General features: G+C 36.9%; 1 protein-coding gene across 1 annotated transcript in view; it reads left to right on the top strand.

The window, feature by feature from the left end:
• Positions 1-15,929: 15,929 nt before the first annotated feature.
• LOC139735313 (pleckstrin homology domain-containing family D member 1-like) overlaps positions 15,930-17,500 on the top strand; it is a 66,459-nt gene continuing 64,888 nt past the window's right edge. The window contains exon 1 of the mRNA XM_071646070.1: positions 15,930-16,813. Within this exon, the coding sequence (XP_071502171.1) occupies positions 16,695-16,813 (119 nt within the window). The 5' untranslated portion in view covers positions 15,930-16,694. The remainder of the gene's footprint in view (positions 16,814-17,500) is intronic.

Below are 17,500 nucleotides of genomic sequence, written 5' to 3'. Positions count from 1 at the left end.
GCATATTTATTTATATCATTATGTAACTAAAACAAAAAATCTCTTTTTATGACAGAATCAAACAAATTAAGGCATGATACACAAAATCATTCTAGATTTCAATGATTTAACATCAAGGAAATCCCAAATCTTCTTTTTTTTGTAGGGTATCTTTTTTTTAATGAAGTGCATTAGATACTTCTAATTCTCACCTCATACTAGTCACCTTGACAATGGATCAAATTTGATGTTGACCAGATGTGTTTAAAAGTTTGATATTTACACCACAAAGACAAACATCAAGCAAGCATTCAAACAAAATAAACAAAGACAACTAGCCTATCTTAAAAAGGATCCACTGTGGGTCTACACAGGATATCACATGTTTTTTTTTGTCTCTGGAAGTCACAAGTTCTGACTAATCTTACAAGGTTTAGATACGATCTTACAAGAAACATCATTTCACGTGCACTGATGATAAATGCATTCTTTTATTAGTTCTTATCTTGAGATATCTCTGATAAGACTTCTTCAATTGGTACAAATAAACAACAAACTAAATATACTGATGAGTTTTTCTGACATCTCGCACCTAGTGCAATCTGCTAAACTTGAGATATTCTCTCCCAAGCCACTTGGAAAAATCATAAGGAAATGGATTCAACATCCTGCCATTTATTTTGCCATGTGCAATTTTTATTCTATATCTATGTACAGGCTTGAACCTGCTTCATTACACATTACGCATCCCTGTGCACACCTGCAGTCACCTTCAGCTGAAAATATGGTAGAAGGTCATCACTCTCTTTGAAGGCATTACATGATTTTGTTTTAATTGTTTTATTTTTTTTTAAGAGCATTCATAGTGTTAACCCCAAGGCGCTGTAACCAGTATATTGGGGTTGCCTGTGAGGTTATCAGTGTCTGATGAGAGCCTCTGATTGAATTACTTCAAAATCAGTAACAGATATTACAGGCTGATTGTCCACTCTACATTTGATTTATCATTTCACTTTTTTTCTCACTCTTTGACTATCTATCAATCATGTTCATCAGTGCAAATTATTAGAAACCACAGCACTATTATTACGGTTAATGAACATGATGATTTAGGCAAGAATACTGACTAAAAAGCATTCTGAGACATGATTATTAATATGGTAAAGCTGCTGGAAAGCACTGTTTACAAATGGTTTACTGCTCCAGCGCAGAATCTTCTAGATGATAATTTTTCATCATTATGGGTATAGATCTACAGACAGTGTGAAGGGGTATTGTAAGGTTTTCATTTCGTCACAATATTTCAATATTTCTGTGAGCAAAAATGCACAACATAAGTACATGGCCATGAAAGACAGGATGTTCTCTAAAATTCTACTATGAAACAATCCGGAACGGCACCGTTATGCATAATCTTGAAAAACAAAACAGTATGCACCTACCTGTATTAGTATTCTCAGCTGAATCTGCAGATCCGATACAGAAAATACCAATGACTAGCACATTGCATCGCGCATCGGGTGAGCAGGGAAATATCGAGGTGCGGAGATTTGTGCCCCTGAACTCGGGGCCTCAATAATTCTACGGTGATGGCAGCAGCGCTGTCGCACGTATACTGTATAGTCTGCTGCGCATTTCAGTGCAATAGATTAACGATTGTTAGCTACATAATAATTCAATTTTGCTTATTTACCTTGGAACTTGATTGCCTGACAATCACTTTGTAGCACTCCACGATCTCCTACAAACAAGCTCGTTGTATATACCTGAACTGAGCTGGAAATCGCAGATGTTTCCTCCAACTTTTTGCCAGATCGCAGACAGTTGATGCCCATGCGAGCGAGCGTTCATGGTGCGGAGAACGAGAGCCAGTGTAAATAATGCAGCGATGATGACTGCGCATGCGCAGCTCAGCTGCACATGATCAGCTGTGTAGCTGTACAAGTTCGTTCTGCAAACTTGACGGTGAAAAAAACCCAAAAACAAAACAAAACAAAACAAAACAAAACAAAACAAAACAAAACGCAACGGTATCAGCTCAGTTCACGTTTTGATAACTCCTTAAGTCTTATATCACACATACATATTTTGTAAGATAGTAACAATAGGCATTACAATTTCTCTGTTTCAGCTGTGACATATAGCGTTGGTTTAGGTGAGGATTCAGCCTTTGAACTTTTTGCAAGATACCTATAGAAACCACTTTATGAAATGTTACAGTGCATATACGATTCTAAGTGGAATTCAAAGTTCATTTCATGAAAATCGGTTTTGAAATGGCTGAGGTATCAAAAAAAAGTAAAACAAAGCGATCCTAATAAAAGGTGGGTCCCACCTTTCATTTGGGTTGCTTTGTTTTGGATATCTCAGCTATTTCAAAATAAATTTTCTTCAAATAAACTTTTGAATCTCTTTTAGAATTATATGCTGTTTTATAATTCATGAGAAGTTTTTCACTATCTCAAAAAATCATCATTAAAGAAAAAACGTTAGGAAACCTGTAGTTCCATCTCAACCAAAACTGTACCATCCCTTTAATCAGTTTTACCAAGGAGAGTCAAGAGATGGAGTTCCAACTGGCTGTGATAATGTTCAAACAACTGTCACTTGAAATGAATGCACAAGAGAATTCCACAGGTGCATTTGTGCCTTTGATGATCGGGCTCGATGCAAGCTAGAGATTCATTTTTAAGGGTAAAAAAAGAAGAAGAAAAGAAATGAAGGGGATATCTTGCTCGTTTATTACTCAATGAAATGAAATTCCACCTAAAGATATAGTACAGTAAAATGTTAATGCAGGCCAGAAATATGTGCAAAAGTATAAATCAGAGCTGTATGTTGGGAAAGTATTTTTGAAACTTCACCCTCTTTCATGGAAATTCGATTTTATCATTATTCAGATCAATGCCGACAAATGGAACTGTTATGATGTAAATCTTCAAGAATAGCTTTTTATACATTGATATGTCAGATTAGTGTTCAGACCTCGTCCAGACTAGTAATTTTGATTTTTACTTCTGCAATTTTTGCACAATAATTCTCTATTCGCGCATCCCCGTGTCTTTACCGCTCATCATTTATCAATGGGGAAGGCGAAGAGTATGCTTAATTTCATTTCATTTCATTTATCTATTTATTTCATTTTTAATAAAGAATATAAATGTACAAAATTAAAATTACTACCATTAAGACATACTTTCATGAGCTAGTGGCTGGTCATTATGCAATGAGACATGAATCAACATTGTCTTCCTGTATTGTCTGCAGAGCAGATTCAGATTGGAATGTACACACTTCAAATAGCTTTGAGTGGCGGCATCAAACATGGGATCAAAGGGAATGAGACTGTTGTGACTTCGTCTCTTGAACCTCGATCCTTGGTTTTACATCAACAGGTCTTGAAAAATTAACCCCGTCCCTATACAAGATTCTGGATATCCGTTCGGAGAGGATCCATTACGCTCCAGCTATAGTGTACAACGGATGGTTTTTATCTGAGGTAAATACATTACTTCGGAGTAGGCCTTTATGCCGCGTCTCTAGATCTTGTCTGACAGCGTGGACAAATCTGCCAAAGTGTCACAAAGTGTATATAAATTATATATAGAAGGGTCCATAAGGCGAGTATATGCCTGAAAACGAGGCATCTTAAGGGGAATTCTTTCTAAAGGGGAAATTTTCGATTCCCTTTAAGGTTTACAATGTTTTTCGATGCCTTATCATTGATCTTGCTGATATTGCGAGTAAACTGCATGCAAGTTATACATGAATTTAAATGATATTGGGTGTATAGTGCACGACATTTAAAGTAAATAATCGCCACAATCATTTATTGCTCAAAACTTAATCTTACCCTCTAAAAAAATTCGAGTGAAAATATTCACTCCAAAAAGAGTGAATACAAAAAAGAGTGAATTTAGAGTGAAATTGGAGTGAATTTTGAGTGAAAATGTTCATTTTCACTCGTTTTAGAGTGACCTCAGGGATCACTCCAAAAACTTCGAGTGATCCTTGAGGTCACTCCAAAATGAGTGAAAATGAACATTTTCACTCAAAATTCACTCCAATTTCACTCTAAATTCACTCTTTTTTTAATTCACTCCTTTAAGAGTGAATATTTTCACTCGATTTTTTTTTTAGAGAGAAACCTCAGCAGCAGCTGTTCACCAAGAACAAAATTTGAGGTATTTGGCCACGAAAAGTACTGTTACGCATTTTAACTTATACTGAGTCCAGCTATATAGGCCCTATACCCTAATAATAAAGGGCTACTGTGTAATGATCATGAGAGCACAACACTTAATATCAGCGGCGCAGTTATTTGCCGAAAAAGTAAAAATAAGAATAAAACCTAAAACGAAAAAAAAAAAATTACACTCATTCGTTCAAGTGAAATCTTTTCAACTTAGGTATTATGCAGAGTCAAATAAAAAAGCAGAATTATAAAAGTTTGATAAAATACGGAAATGGAACAAGATAGTAAACCGGTCTTTAACTTTATAGTCACGGAACGACGATACATCTACAAGGTATACAGCAACCGGTTACAGTTTGTTATTCCTATAAGGTTCTTTATAATCCGAAAACGAAATAAGGTTCGTGAATAGGTACCTAATTCCGAAGGTTCGTTTGTACGCAATTTCTTTACATTTTTGGATTTTAAAAAAATTAATTCAATTTCTGATTAACGAACCTTGTGTAGGAATAACCAACCTTATTTAATTTTCGGACTAAAGAACCTTCTGAATAACGAACTTTCAGAGTAACGCCACAAAGTTTTCGCGTTAACGAACGTTTGTATATAGGGAAGTTGTGTGTTTCAGACTAACGAACATTTCATTTTGGATTAATGAACCTTCGAAATAAAGGACATCACCCACAGCAACCACATGAGCAAAATATGTAGAGAAGAAAATTATGAGATCATACATGGATTTCTCAATAATAAATTGATATAGACGAATAGTAATATACCGGCAGTAGTTAGTACACAAGAATATTTATAATTGTTAGATTATATAATTCAATTCAATGCAAATCAAATCTATTTTCATTTCCATCAAATAAACGGGAAAAATTACATACAATATATATAAGCAGAACATCAGTATTGCAACCATCATTTCCTCCCTATACATAGTCCTATTATATCACCTCCCTATATTCTTCCTTTATATAAACTTGATAGGTCATCATAGCAAGAATTTCCTGTGAATTATTTTTTTCTTGAGTTCATCGACACCCCCACCCCCCCCCCCCCAAGGAAACTTGCACTGTGAAGAACTATGAGCCGGGGGTGTTTCATAAAGCTGTTCGTAAAGTTACGAACGACTTACGAGCGACTGGTGATCAGTTCTTGTACTGAATTATTGAAATTCTGATAAGTATAGCACTTCAGAACTGATCACCAGTCGCTCGTGAGTTGTTCGTAACTTTATGAACAGCTTTATGAAACAGGGCCCTTGTCAGTTTGGAGATTCGTCTCAGGTGATGACATCATTCAGCACCCTCGTCTTATGTGTATTTTTATGTGTTTAATATCACATTTTCATGGGAACAAGCGAAACGTTTTTGCATATCATTGTTTTCTTCGACTTCTGTTCGTTTTTATATATCTTCTTTTAAACCCAACTTGGGATGAAGCTGCATTATTTAAACCACTTCAGCTCGTTCATTTTTTCTGTAAAAATATAGTGACGGTTAGTGTTATAAGCTGCACCTTGGTCAACGCTGTTGATGTGACATTAAAATTCAAGAGTAATGGAAGTGAAAGTATATCTTCGATATTTTATGTTGCAAGTATCATACAGAATTATACACGATTTTGCCCCAAAACTACAATGTTCTTTTGCATATCATATTATACATAGACACAACCACATGTCAGTCAAGCCACAAGAATGCTATTACCACGTGGTGTCACGTCATATATACAACTCAAAATGATTTGCCTTTATGCGTGGTGTATATTGATACCGTTGTGTTCTGTCAATGTTTAATAATTCTTTTGTGATAGAGCGATGTAATCAATTTGCACATTTCGGACATAATCTGGGGTGATGATATTTATAAGTGGCCTTCCCTTAATCAATCCTCTTTTGATGGAACTGGCGGAGGTGGATATATTTTTGTCTCCAATCATATATAATATATATGGAGGGAGGGGGAGGGAGAGAGAGAAAGTGGTAGATGATGCTGGTACCGTCAGGCTTTTATTATCTTGGGAGCGTCAGGCCACCGTGACAATGAAAAAGGGTGTCGCATGATGCTAGATTCGTATGGAGGCTTCTAACTGTCTTCCTCATAGCATAGAATGAACGTAATTGGACGTGATTTTAACATAAAGCGGTTTGAAACATGTTTGGCGATTACAAAACATAACACCATTTAAAGGCATTATTTACCATTTGCAGATGAAACAAAAAAAAAAACCCAGCTTTAGTGCTTCAAAATAGTTCTAAAATGTGAGTTGGGGATAGAAACAACCAATGTAAAAATTGTAATCATTACAATCAATGTTAAGTATATAGTTAAATATACAAAATGTGAACAATAGTTATAATAAACTGTTTCTAGACTAAGCCGTCTACAGTTATGGTTTAGTAATAACAATAGTGCTATATCTTTATATTTTAGGATTTATTGCGAAATTAGTTGTAGGATATTTGACTTACACGTATGCATCAAAATGTGATGACTCGAACTTTCTTTGAAATCACTGCTCCCAACGGTAAACAATACCTTTAAGTATGATATAAACATGTATATCATACAGTTGGCATATACAACATAACAATGGTGGAATAATATATATATATATATATATATATATATATATATATATATATATATATATATATATATTGCATGAAATGTCTATCCATAAATGTTAGTGTTATTCGAAAACAATGAGTAAGCGTTGATCATGATCAGTATTATAGAGTTTGGAATAAGATATTTCCTGGCCGTGTATAATAGCCAGCATTTCCATTTGCAGTGTAAGGTGAATGGTTTGTTCTCTTCCTTGAAGTAAGATATCGAACTTCCGCCCGTCATTATTTTGTCGGTAGTATACGTTATAAAGACGACTTTCAGAGAAAACTGTTGAAACATTCATTTCCTTTTTCTCTCAGCTCGGGGGCAGAGCAGTTAGTCGCACAAATCACTGCGTGCGCGGTATATATTAGACTTCACCTTTTGCTGCAACTAATTTACCAGTTTCTTCCAGATCTGGCCACATCATGGAGGTATTGCTTGCATCACAGCTTATCAATTTTCTTTGTCTGACATTTTAAAACGCAATTGGTGAAATGCCAATGCATGCTGTGAATTACATGGACGTTACGTTGCTGCAAACGGCGCCAAAGTGAAACAAATTGCATCGCCCTTCACAATGATTTCCCTTTTCGCGAATGTTCTTGCATCGTGATGTTGCAATTTACGCCCTCTCTCATTCTCTTTCTCTTTCTATACCCCTCCCCTCCATCCCTTGCAAAATTGCAGTCTACAATTTCCCTGGCATAATGATCGTGTACATTGAATCTGTTTTCCTCAAATTACGATGCCAAAGTTAAATTCGCGTGCGCTCTTTTATTGTTCAAAGACTACAGCAATGATCATGTTGTTAGCGTGGATTGTCAATTCCTTCTGTTGGTGCTTTTGTAATGAATAGGGCCTAAGATACATCGCAGCAAATTAAACAAAAACAAAAAGAAAAATTATCCGTCATGCTGTTACTCTGTCACTCTGTATACTGCAAGCCGTCGTTATTACGTCATTGCTGGAACGGAAGCAAATACATTTCAAAGAAGTTATTGAGTTATGATTACCTATCATATCAATTTCTCCTTTCAGTTATCGGAGAACTGATTCTATTAATCACATTTCATTTGATGGAGGGCATTAGTCTTTGAAGCAGGACAAATCCATGAGGGGTAATTAGCAGGCTGAAAATCCTAACCCCCCTGGCGATCGTGCAAGGAAAATATGGTTTAGCGAGAATTAAGCGCGCCTGTCAATACAAATTGTCATTTCAATAAAGGCAAAATCAGTTCATGACTATAGGCGAGCATTGCTACATCAGTGTGTCACGGTCCGCTGAAGTGATGCTACATCCCTCTACACAGCAATCCGTAGACAACGATCCCCCACACGCACATACCAGGTATTATTTATTAGGGAACTCGTTCCCTCCCATTTGTAGTCATTTCAAAGCACCCCCCCCCCCCATCTCAGGGCTGCCAGAATTTCTGATCCTCCCCCCCCCCACCCCTTTCGCGTGTTTTTCCAAGCGACACCTTGAAAGAACACTGGTAAATGCACCATGTGCACCCCCCCCCCCCGACACACACTTTGTATACCTCATTCTTATGTAAACTATCATTTACACAATATACTTAGGAGGGATTGGCGTATGTATGCGTTAGTGTGTGTGTGTGTGTGTGTGTGTTCAAAATGGAATCTCAGAATTCATAAAAAAACAAACAATACTGAAAATCTCATGACATTAATGTTTGTTTGTTTGTTTTTTTCCATACGATTTTCAAAACACTTTGTAACTCCCTTTCGAATTTCTAGAGAGTCCAAAAAGAATGAAAGCAAAAATCAACATCTTTTTAAAATAAATGAAAAGTCAAATAGAGTTGTACATCTTTTTCTTTGCTTTCTTTTTTCCGGCTGAGATTTTGTCAAGCGAAAGGTACACTGGGGATCGGAACACGCAGGAGGTCCCCGCTCACATTCATTATAAGGTGCATAACACTAAAGTTATACGTTCACGGTGACAAATCGAAGTCCGAAGAGTGTATAATACATAGTATAGCACGTTGGTTGCGTGTAACATAATTTATCATGGCACTGACAACGACGATGAAGTCATACAATGCTGTATAATCGATTGTTTATTTTGTTCATTATGCTGATTAATCTAACAATGTTTCACTCCTTTTGCTTCAGAATGGGATGCATTTTGCGTAGTGGTAAAATATTCATAAAGTATACACTATAATTCAGAAGTAATTTCCTTGGAATAATAGAATGCGATGGATGCATAGAATACAATACAGTGGACTCTCAGTCCTTGGTTTTGGTACCTGCAGTTTTCTTCCGTTATATCAAAATTACGTTATAAACGAACAAAAAATAGGGCCTACATAGAGCGGATAATTTTGCGGCCTGAATTTTTTCTTCGTTGTAACTGAAATGTCGTTATATAGCTATAGAGTAGATATATCTGACATATTGTGTTCGTTATATCGGGAGTGCACTGTATAGTTACGCAGCTCTCTGAAGCAGCAGCTGCTTGAGAGGACGCCCTCTTACCGAAGATAACTCGGGAGCTTTGTGGACAGACCCCATCATGGGTATTACAGAGTCGCTCCGAAAGCAATCAAAATACTATAAACATGTCTATGCCGAAAGGCAATTGCTACATTATGAAAAGCATGCTGAAAGCTATAATTATTTAAGTCATTTGGAAGACACTTGGAATTCCCTTCCCACCGAAATTAGAAACATAACCACTATATTGTATTCATTTAAAGGGAAGATAAACCCCAAGAGCAATGTGGATTGAGTGAAAGCAGCAACATTAGTAGAACACATCAGTGAAAGTTTGAAGAAAATCGGACAATCGATGCAAAAGTTATGAATTTTTAAAGTTTTGGTGTTGGAACCGCTGGACGAGGAGACTACTAGAGGTTATGACGTATGAGTGGACAACAATACCAAGAAAATAAGAAGAAAATTCTACAAAAATCCATTTTTCATGAAAATTACAAATTCCATCAGCTTGATATTGACATATGTTAAGGGTAGCAATTATTCCCCCTGCTTTCTGAAAGAGGTTGGTCCATTGCTCTTTCATAATTCTAGAAAAGTGAATTTTTGTTGAATTTCCTTTATATTTTCTTTGTATTGTTGTCCACTCATACGTCATATCCTCTAGTAGTCTCCTCATCCAGCGGTTCCAACACCAAAACTTAAAAAATTCATAACTTTTGCATCGATTGTCCGATTTTCCTCAAACTTTCACTGATGTGTTCTACTAATGTTGCTGCTTTCACTCAATCCACATTGCTTTTTGGGTTTACCTTCCCTTTAAGAAAGCTGTAAAACTTCACCTCCTTAAGCAGTATTCCCCGGATAACATTTTGATTTCTTTATTGTTATGTATTATAATCAAATGTATATAAACATATATATATGATACATGATGCATGCATACGTAATTATATCGATCTATTTATCTATCCATATATTATATATATATATATATATATATATATATATATATATATATATATATATATATATATATATATATAGTGGGTATGTATGTGTATGTGTAGGATAGGTGCACATAATGAGCATGTATATGTATGTAGGCTATGTGTATACCTATAGCCCGACCAGACGCTTGTACAGCGACTGGGCTGCTGTGTATAGTTAGTGTATACCATGTGCCTTACCATTACTGTGCACATTTAACCACGATATATCTTGTTATTTCATGTCAGATAACCACATAGTCATGTAGAATGCTTTGTATTCATTTATTACTATTTTTCATAGTGCATATTCCGTCTACGGTAAAGGCCCCTGAACGCGTTAACTTTAATAGCATGCAGACTCATTTATTATCATTACTATTATTGTAAAGTAGTTGGAGTGGTACATAATTATACACTCTGTAATTTTCCCTTTCCCCCCTACCCTTCCCTCTCTCTCTATCCCTTATTCTATCCAGAGTAGCTAACTAATAGTGTCTCCATACCGTCAAGCCTCGGCTTATTTTGGAGACCCTTCTGTTTAAGTTCCCTAAGCTGTTTGCACTTGTTTTGTTTCAACTAAAAACTATGTGTCGATATATTGTTTGTCATAAATGACTTGTACACAATCATACCTGATGTAACGGAACTAAGCAGAAATAAATCAAATAAAATTATGCAAAAGATTTGTAATGTGTTACTTTTTTCTATTAAAAGCCATATCTTAGTTTTTTTGTCCTTTTTGATACATTTCTATTTTCTGTTTTCCTCGTCATTACCATTCTCTGACAACATAATTATATACGTTTGTTGCTTTTGATTTAAAAATGATCATTCAAAAAGCATTCTAGAGCTTCTTACCGTAATTTACCACTGTTTGCGTCATCATGTTTCACTTATTTTTGTTTTCTTTCATATTTTCAAAGGCAACAGGAGAAGGTTGAAAATGTGACTCATCTTATATCACGCCTTCTTCTTTTTCTCGTCCGTCTTACTGTTCTCAAAGATTGTGGCCATCCATCACCAAAGTTGCAATCACCGAAGTTGCAATTACTTGACAGAGCTGAATTACAGACATCCCAAACAGGATGAACAAAGACACGGACAGTAAACTCGGGTATCCAAAGAGGCACTGGTGTGATTATTGATGCAGTGTACAGCGAAATCCTGTCACAAGGACGAACTTTATAGACGTGACTTCCGTTTGAAAAATAATCTCATAATTACTATAACAGAATTTGCGGGACAGCTTACACTGAACAAGTTGAGAATGCTCTATACATCATCGTGTCCTGGAGGTTTTTCTTTCACCTTCCCAGGTTAATTGCATACTTGTAGATTTCGTTTACTATACTTTGTGATGTATTATGCACTTATCTTCTTTTCACAAAATCGTACTTACATGTTTTGTTGAAGATAGAAAATAAATGAACGAAGGAATGAATAAATGAATGCACTTTGATATAGAACATAACATCACTCTACTTTGGTTGTTGAGTTTTTGTTTCCCCTTTTTATGAGAGGGATGCACGGTTGTGGCTACAATACAATAGTTGTGAGCGAAAAAGGCATACTCCATTAAGATACTGACAGTCTTGAAGAATGTCATTTCTGATTAGGTATGAGTGGGTAGTGAATGTGTGTGTACATTACGGGGGAGGGGGATGATCACCTCACCAACAAAATAATGTTACTGCAAGTATTTGTGGAATGTATAGTGTAGGTTGTTGACGCGTCTTTCCAACCACACTGCAAACTCCTGTACTCCCTTTTGTATCTGTAGAAGAGCTTACATTTTTTTTTCTTCTTCTTCTTTCGACAATGAGTTGAGTAGCCCTGAGTGTTTCTTCCTTTTCTTTTTTTTTCTGTGAAAAAAAAATTAGGAGTGTACCGCTACTGTTTATAAAATGTCCATTCATTTTTTTTTCTTTCTGTATTTATATAACAATCTGTAGCGTTAAAAATGTATTAGTTGTGTATACAGAATGTTTGTATGTAATGTATTTTTTAATGTATTATGATTATGTTATTATTTCATCTGTTTTGCTGTATAATCTCTGTATATCTGTGTAATTCGACTTTTAGTCGCCGACTCAGATTTTATTTGAATAAAGACCTTTTAATCAATCAATCAATCAATCAATCATTTAAACGCTTAAAAAAATGATGCCCTGTCACCTTGAATGCTGCATGTAACCTTATGATCTATAGAGTTAGATTCTTTGACCCTATGAGACCACGAATCCTCGATCACTTCTTCAATAACGCCATTGTAATTGTTGTTCATTTCATTTTTCAAGCAGGGACATAGAACACCGTGCTGTTTATGTATAGGACAAAGTGCAACATGTATGAGGAAGAATGGAGGGGGTGGGGTGGGAGAGAAAGAAGCTGACTTTCTGAGGACTCTGAGGGCGCTAGTCTAGTTTGTGACTTCTGTGGTTTGTGATCGATGGCCTCTTCGTCACACTCGACTGACATCTCCACTTTGCACTCTCTTTGGACGATGACGATGACCATGATATGCAAAGACCAAACCGACGTCCGTGGAGAGTGGAGTTGAAAAGAGGAAGGGGGAGACTCCATGGCAATCATGAAAGACATGCAGACCATATGTACCTTCAGCTCTACTTTCAACTTTTACATATCCCCACTCATGTATAAGAAGAGCGCCGTTGCAGAGTATAGAGGAGATGGCAAAATTGAGAATGGTGCAGAAAGTATACAGAAGAGAAGAGTATGAAAATGAGAACAGTGGAGGAGAAGAATCGGATTATGGAATGACGATGATATACCAGTGGAGAGAGAAAAGGAGTGGGAAAAGGACATACTGAATTGAGGAAAAGGCAAAATGGAGGAGAGAAAAGCGGAGTGCAAAATATTAGGAAGGACTTAAAAGTATAGGAGAATGCGCAATATCTATAGCAATAAAAATATATACACTTGTACATAATTATATATATATATATATATATATATATATATATATATATATATATATATATATACATATACATAATAATATATGCCTATATCACAGAAAAGTGAACTTAGAAAACAGCAATTAAAACAACAAGGAATAATGGTTCTCGCTTCCAATTTCATTTCAAATCAATTTTTATTTCGAATTTCACATTTTTGTTTTTGGTACAATTTCAAGGAAAACAAACGAAAAATGTATTTTAACAAACATACATGTATTGAACTATATATTCAAAATAATTGTATTTTTCGTAGAGAGAGGCCAGCGCAAAAGACAAGGTTGAACAGAGATGTGGGGCACTCAATAAATCTCCATAAGCTCTATAATGATGAATGGAGAAAAGCGGACATGAAGAATAAAAAGACCAGAGAGGGAAGAGGAGAGAGAGAAAGAGAGAGAGAGAGGGGGGGGGGGGGAGAGAAGAGGGCCAACTAAAAATGAAAGACTTGTAAAGCAGCATTACAGCCTGTGTCAACTTTTCATGTACATAAAAATTATTATGATTAGTGTTTGGTCAAAAATTATGTAGCAGCGAGGGGAATGTGACCCCAGGCCTCCCCCTGGAGTTTTTCAGGGGGTGGGGGAATCGTCCCCCACTCCCGATATACAAAAAAAGGAAGGTAAACACTTTTTCAAGTGCATATTTTTCACAGAAGATTTTGATAAAAATCTCGTGTCGTATACCATATTAAAGGTTATTCAATTGGCTATCGACCCTGGTAGGTTAATACAAAGGGAAATTTTACGCATGAGTGAGCACATTCGTTTTTGTCTTCCAAGGCACAAAAGTAAAAATGGTAGAATTTGACATTTTAGTCATTCATTTGCAAATGCCCTTCAAGATAGCAATGATAACAAAAGACCAATATGACACAACGAGAGACATGAATGAATAGCAAAAATAAGTTTTGTTCCCTTGTAATGCCTTCAAAAAAGTGGAAAACTAAAGGGGGAAAATAAGACTTTTCTGTCCACTCAGATTCAAATGACGTGGGGAGCAAGCCGCGAAGGTGGTTAAATGGACAGATTCTTTTTATTTGTTTTATTTTAATTTAGGAATTTAAGAATTCATGAGACAAATTCAAGAACCAGTTATCATTTTCACTGTGCTTAATTCGAAAAAAAAAAAACCATTCAAATTTCTACCATATATGTTAATACTGCCTCTTCTCTACTGTTATTTGAATTTGGATTTGACAGAAGATTCTTCAATTTCTCCATTATTTTTTTGTCTTTCTTAATCTTTGGGGGCTACACAGACATTAGAGACCAATGGGTAATTTTTCCAAATCAATTTTTGTTTCTTATTGTGTTGGATTTGTTCTTTGTTCTCATTGTTATATATGGAAGAGCACATATTACGCATGTATGAGAACTTGTCCATTTTTGCAATTTTTACTTATGTGCCTTGGAAGAGAAGAACGAATATGTTCACTCATGCATAACGTTTCTCTTTTTATTGGCCTACTAGGGTGATAACCAATTAAATTGCCTTTAATATGGTACATAAACCATCAATATTAGCCTAATATTCAATGAGAAATAAGAACTTGAAAAAGGTTTTACTTTCTTTTCTTGCTGAGTGTATTTATTGGCATTTTTGCTAGAATTTGTACCTGCGAAACTATTCAAAAGAATTAGTATTTTTATAGCAAATTTTTCTTTCCCAAAGTGTGCAGCAGATCGTTGAATTTCAATCCTAAAAAAAAAAAGAAAAAAAAGAAATTTAGATGCAAAAGCTCCCTCATGATGTAGAGGGGGACACCCCATCCCACATGAGCACCCTCCCTCTTCAGATATAGTACACAATGAAGACACGTGTGTATATATATATAGAGAGGTGATGACAGATATTACAATAATTTAGCCATTTACATTATCCCCCAATACTCGGGCTTTTTGTTCACTTCCTTTTCAATGAAAGATTTGCAAATGCTCCGGAAAAAAAAGCACCACTTGTCAGTCTCTGACTATTACCATAGTAACAGTCAGTGACCAGAGCTTCTCAGCCAATCAAAACCAAGGATTTTTCTGAAACTGCCTGAGACTGACAACTTGTCAGGGCTGAAAACTTTCATGAAACGGTGCCCAGTTCTAAAAATGCAAACGCTCCCGCCCCTTATTGGTTCACCTCGATAAACTTGGTTACGACACACACGCGGATAAAGAGCAGACAGATGCCACGATTTAGCTATACACTTTGCTTTGTCCCTGAATATTCTTTTTTTTTTTCTTGCATTTTGGACTGTTCATATCTTGCAAATCAGTCCACCAAAAGTGTGCACCAGATCAATGAATTTTAACACATTGTATTCTAAAAACGCAAAGCTCCCTCTTGCGTGTGAACGGGCCTTTTGTGAAACCAGTGAGGTGGAAGAGATTTACCGTAGAGGCCATCCAGTTTATCAATACGAGGGGTATGGCTTCATCCAAAGAGATTTTCCCGGGGAGGAGAAAAATCTCTTTGGCTTCATCCAGAGCGGGTTGATAGATCTATCAACCCCCTCTGGCTTCATCTGACTAACGCCATCTACAGTTTTCTAACAGTCCAATGCGTCGTCGTAATCGGGAGGGTGGATAGCAAACCGCAGTCGCGTTTACACGTACACTAGAACACTGATCAAATTCAGGAAGTAGCGGTGAAGTGCTAGTTATGCTATCGACGGTAGATCTACGTACATACCGTATACCATCATCTCGCAGAGTCCTTGAGAAAGCATACAGCCGCTCATCTCAGCAGGCTCGTGGTATCTCGTCGGTCGGTGTTTACCCTTTGCAGCCATTTCCGCGTCTGTAGTATAACTACCGCACGCTTGTCGTTCGTTCAGTCGATACCTAATTTGGTGCACGAGTGGCATTTTCGGAAGAGCTTTCTAAAATCTATGCTGGTGTGAAAGTGTCACAAGGGGGTGGACTTAATAAATGGTCAGTCAGCTTTGTTTAGACTGGAGAAGTATTTCCAATCTGGTTCATGATGCTGCCAACAGGTTAAATTACGACTAAACCTCTCCAGACTTTAAGGGGTAACGTTAGCTGGCTATCGACAACAACAGGTCGCATGATTTTTATTTTCCGTCAATCAGGGAGGTAGAAGAGAGAATCAGTCTTGGATTTACTTGTTTACATGCACTTGCGACTTGATCTTTGTCTGAGTTGGATGCTAGTACTTCTACGGTGAAGTTACAACACACGAATTCAGCAAACGGTACCGGTAGCTGAAGTCGTCGTCGCGAGGGTGCAGTGCAGTGGTACCGTGCCGGGCGATTGCGTGCCAGTTTGCCGGTTGTTTTGCCGTTGCAGCTGCAGCCAGGAGGGCCGGCTGGCTGGAAAGTGGTTGCCTGCACTTTTGCCCTACCACACAAACAGGATCAAGGTGATTATGTGTAATTATACATGACATCCAGCAGGAATAGCAGTGAACTGACATTCAAGACTTGAACAACAACATCTTCAAGACAGAAATCATGTCTTCAGAGATCTACGGTGGAGGAGGAGGAGATACACTACCATCAAAAGTGCAAAGATGGGGAGTGCTTTGGAAGAAGCCTTTCAGTCAAAATGGCTCCACAAAGTGGGCAAAAAGGTATATTTCTACAGCCCAACTGTCATTGCATGTTAAAAGAGATTTGTGACAGTCTGTACTATTAAAACTAATAAATAATGTACTGTAGGCTTATTGTCTGATCTTTAGTTGAAAGTTATTTATCTACTGGATAACTAATGGATATTTTTGCGGGAGTAATTTTCACGCTCGGCTGGGTAAGCAGAGTTTCGCATGTTTTTAATTCTACGGAATCAAGACATCAAGTAGACCTATGTCTAATAGGTCTATAAGTGTGCGAAATGTGCAAAAATTTCAACACCGAGAAAATTTCCACTTTTACAGTATGACGTTAACTAAGTATACGTACACAGTCCTGTCGCTGTACACAAGTGTTGCCGTGCTGGTGCGCGGGGACGCCGTGCAAAGCACGGCGTCTGGTCGGGCTAGGTGCGCGGGGACGCTGTGCAAAGCACGGCGTCTGGTCGGGCTAGACATTAATTAGACCCTATCAGTAATCTTAATATGCAGCAAGTCGCACAGTGTGTGGTTGGGCTATGAGAGTAGTATAGTATGTGAATAATATGACCTACATTGGACATTGTAGTGTAGCATTTGTTTAATAGTCGGTACTATAGTATCCAGGTACAGTCAGTCAAGTAAATCTTGGGTAACACTTCCATATGTACCCCCCCCCCCATTATTATACACTTACATTGTATGAGGCAT

The sequence above is a fragment of the Diadema antillarum genome, unplaced genomic scaffold, assembly GCF_040938485.1.
Source record: "Diadema antillarum isolate AM-2024a unplaced genomic scaffold, OU_Dant_1.0 scf00000027, whole genome shotgun sequence".
In the NCBI taxonomy this organism is placed as follows: Eukaryota; Metazoa; Echinodermata; class Echinoidea; order Diadematoida; family Diadematidae; genus Diadema; species Diadema antillarum.
The sequence above is the reverse complement of the archived record's forward strand: the minus strand, read 5'-3'. Positions and strand labels throughout refer to the sequence as shown.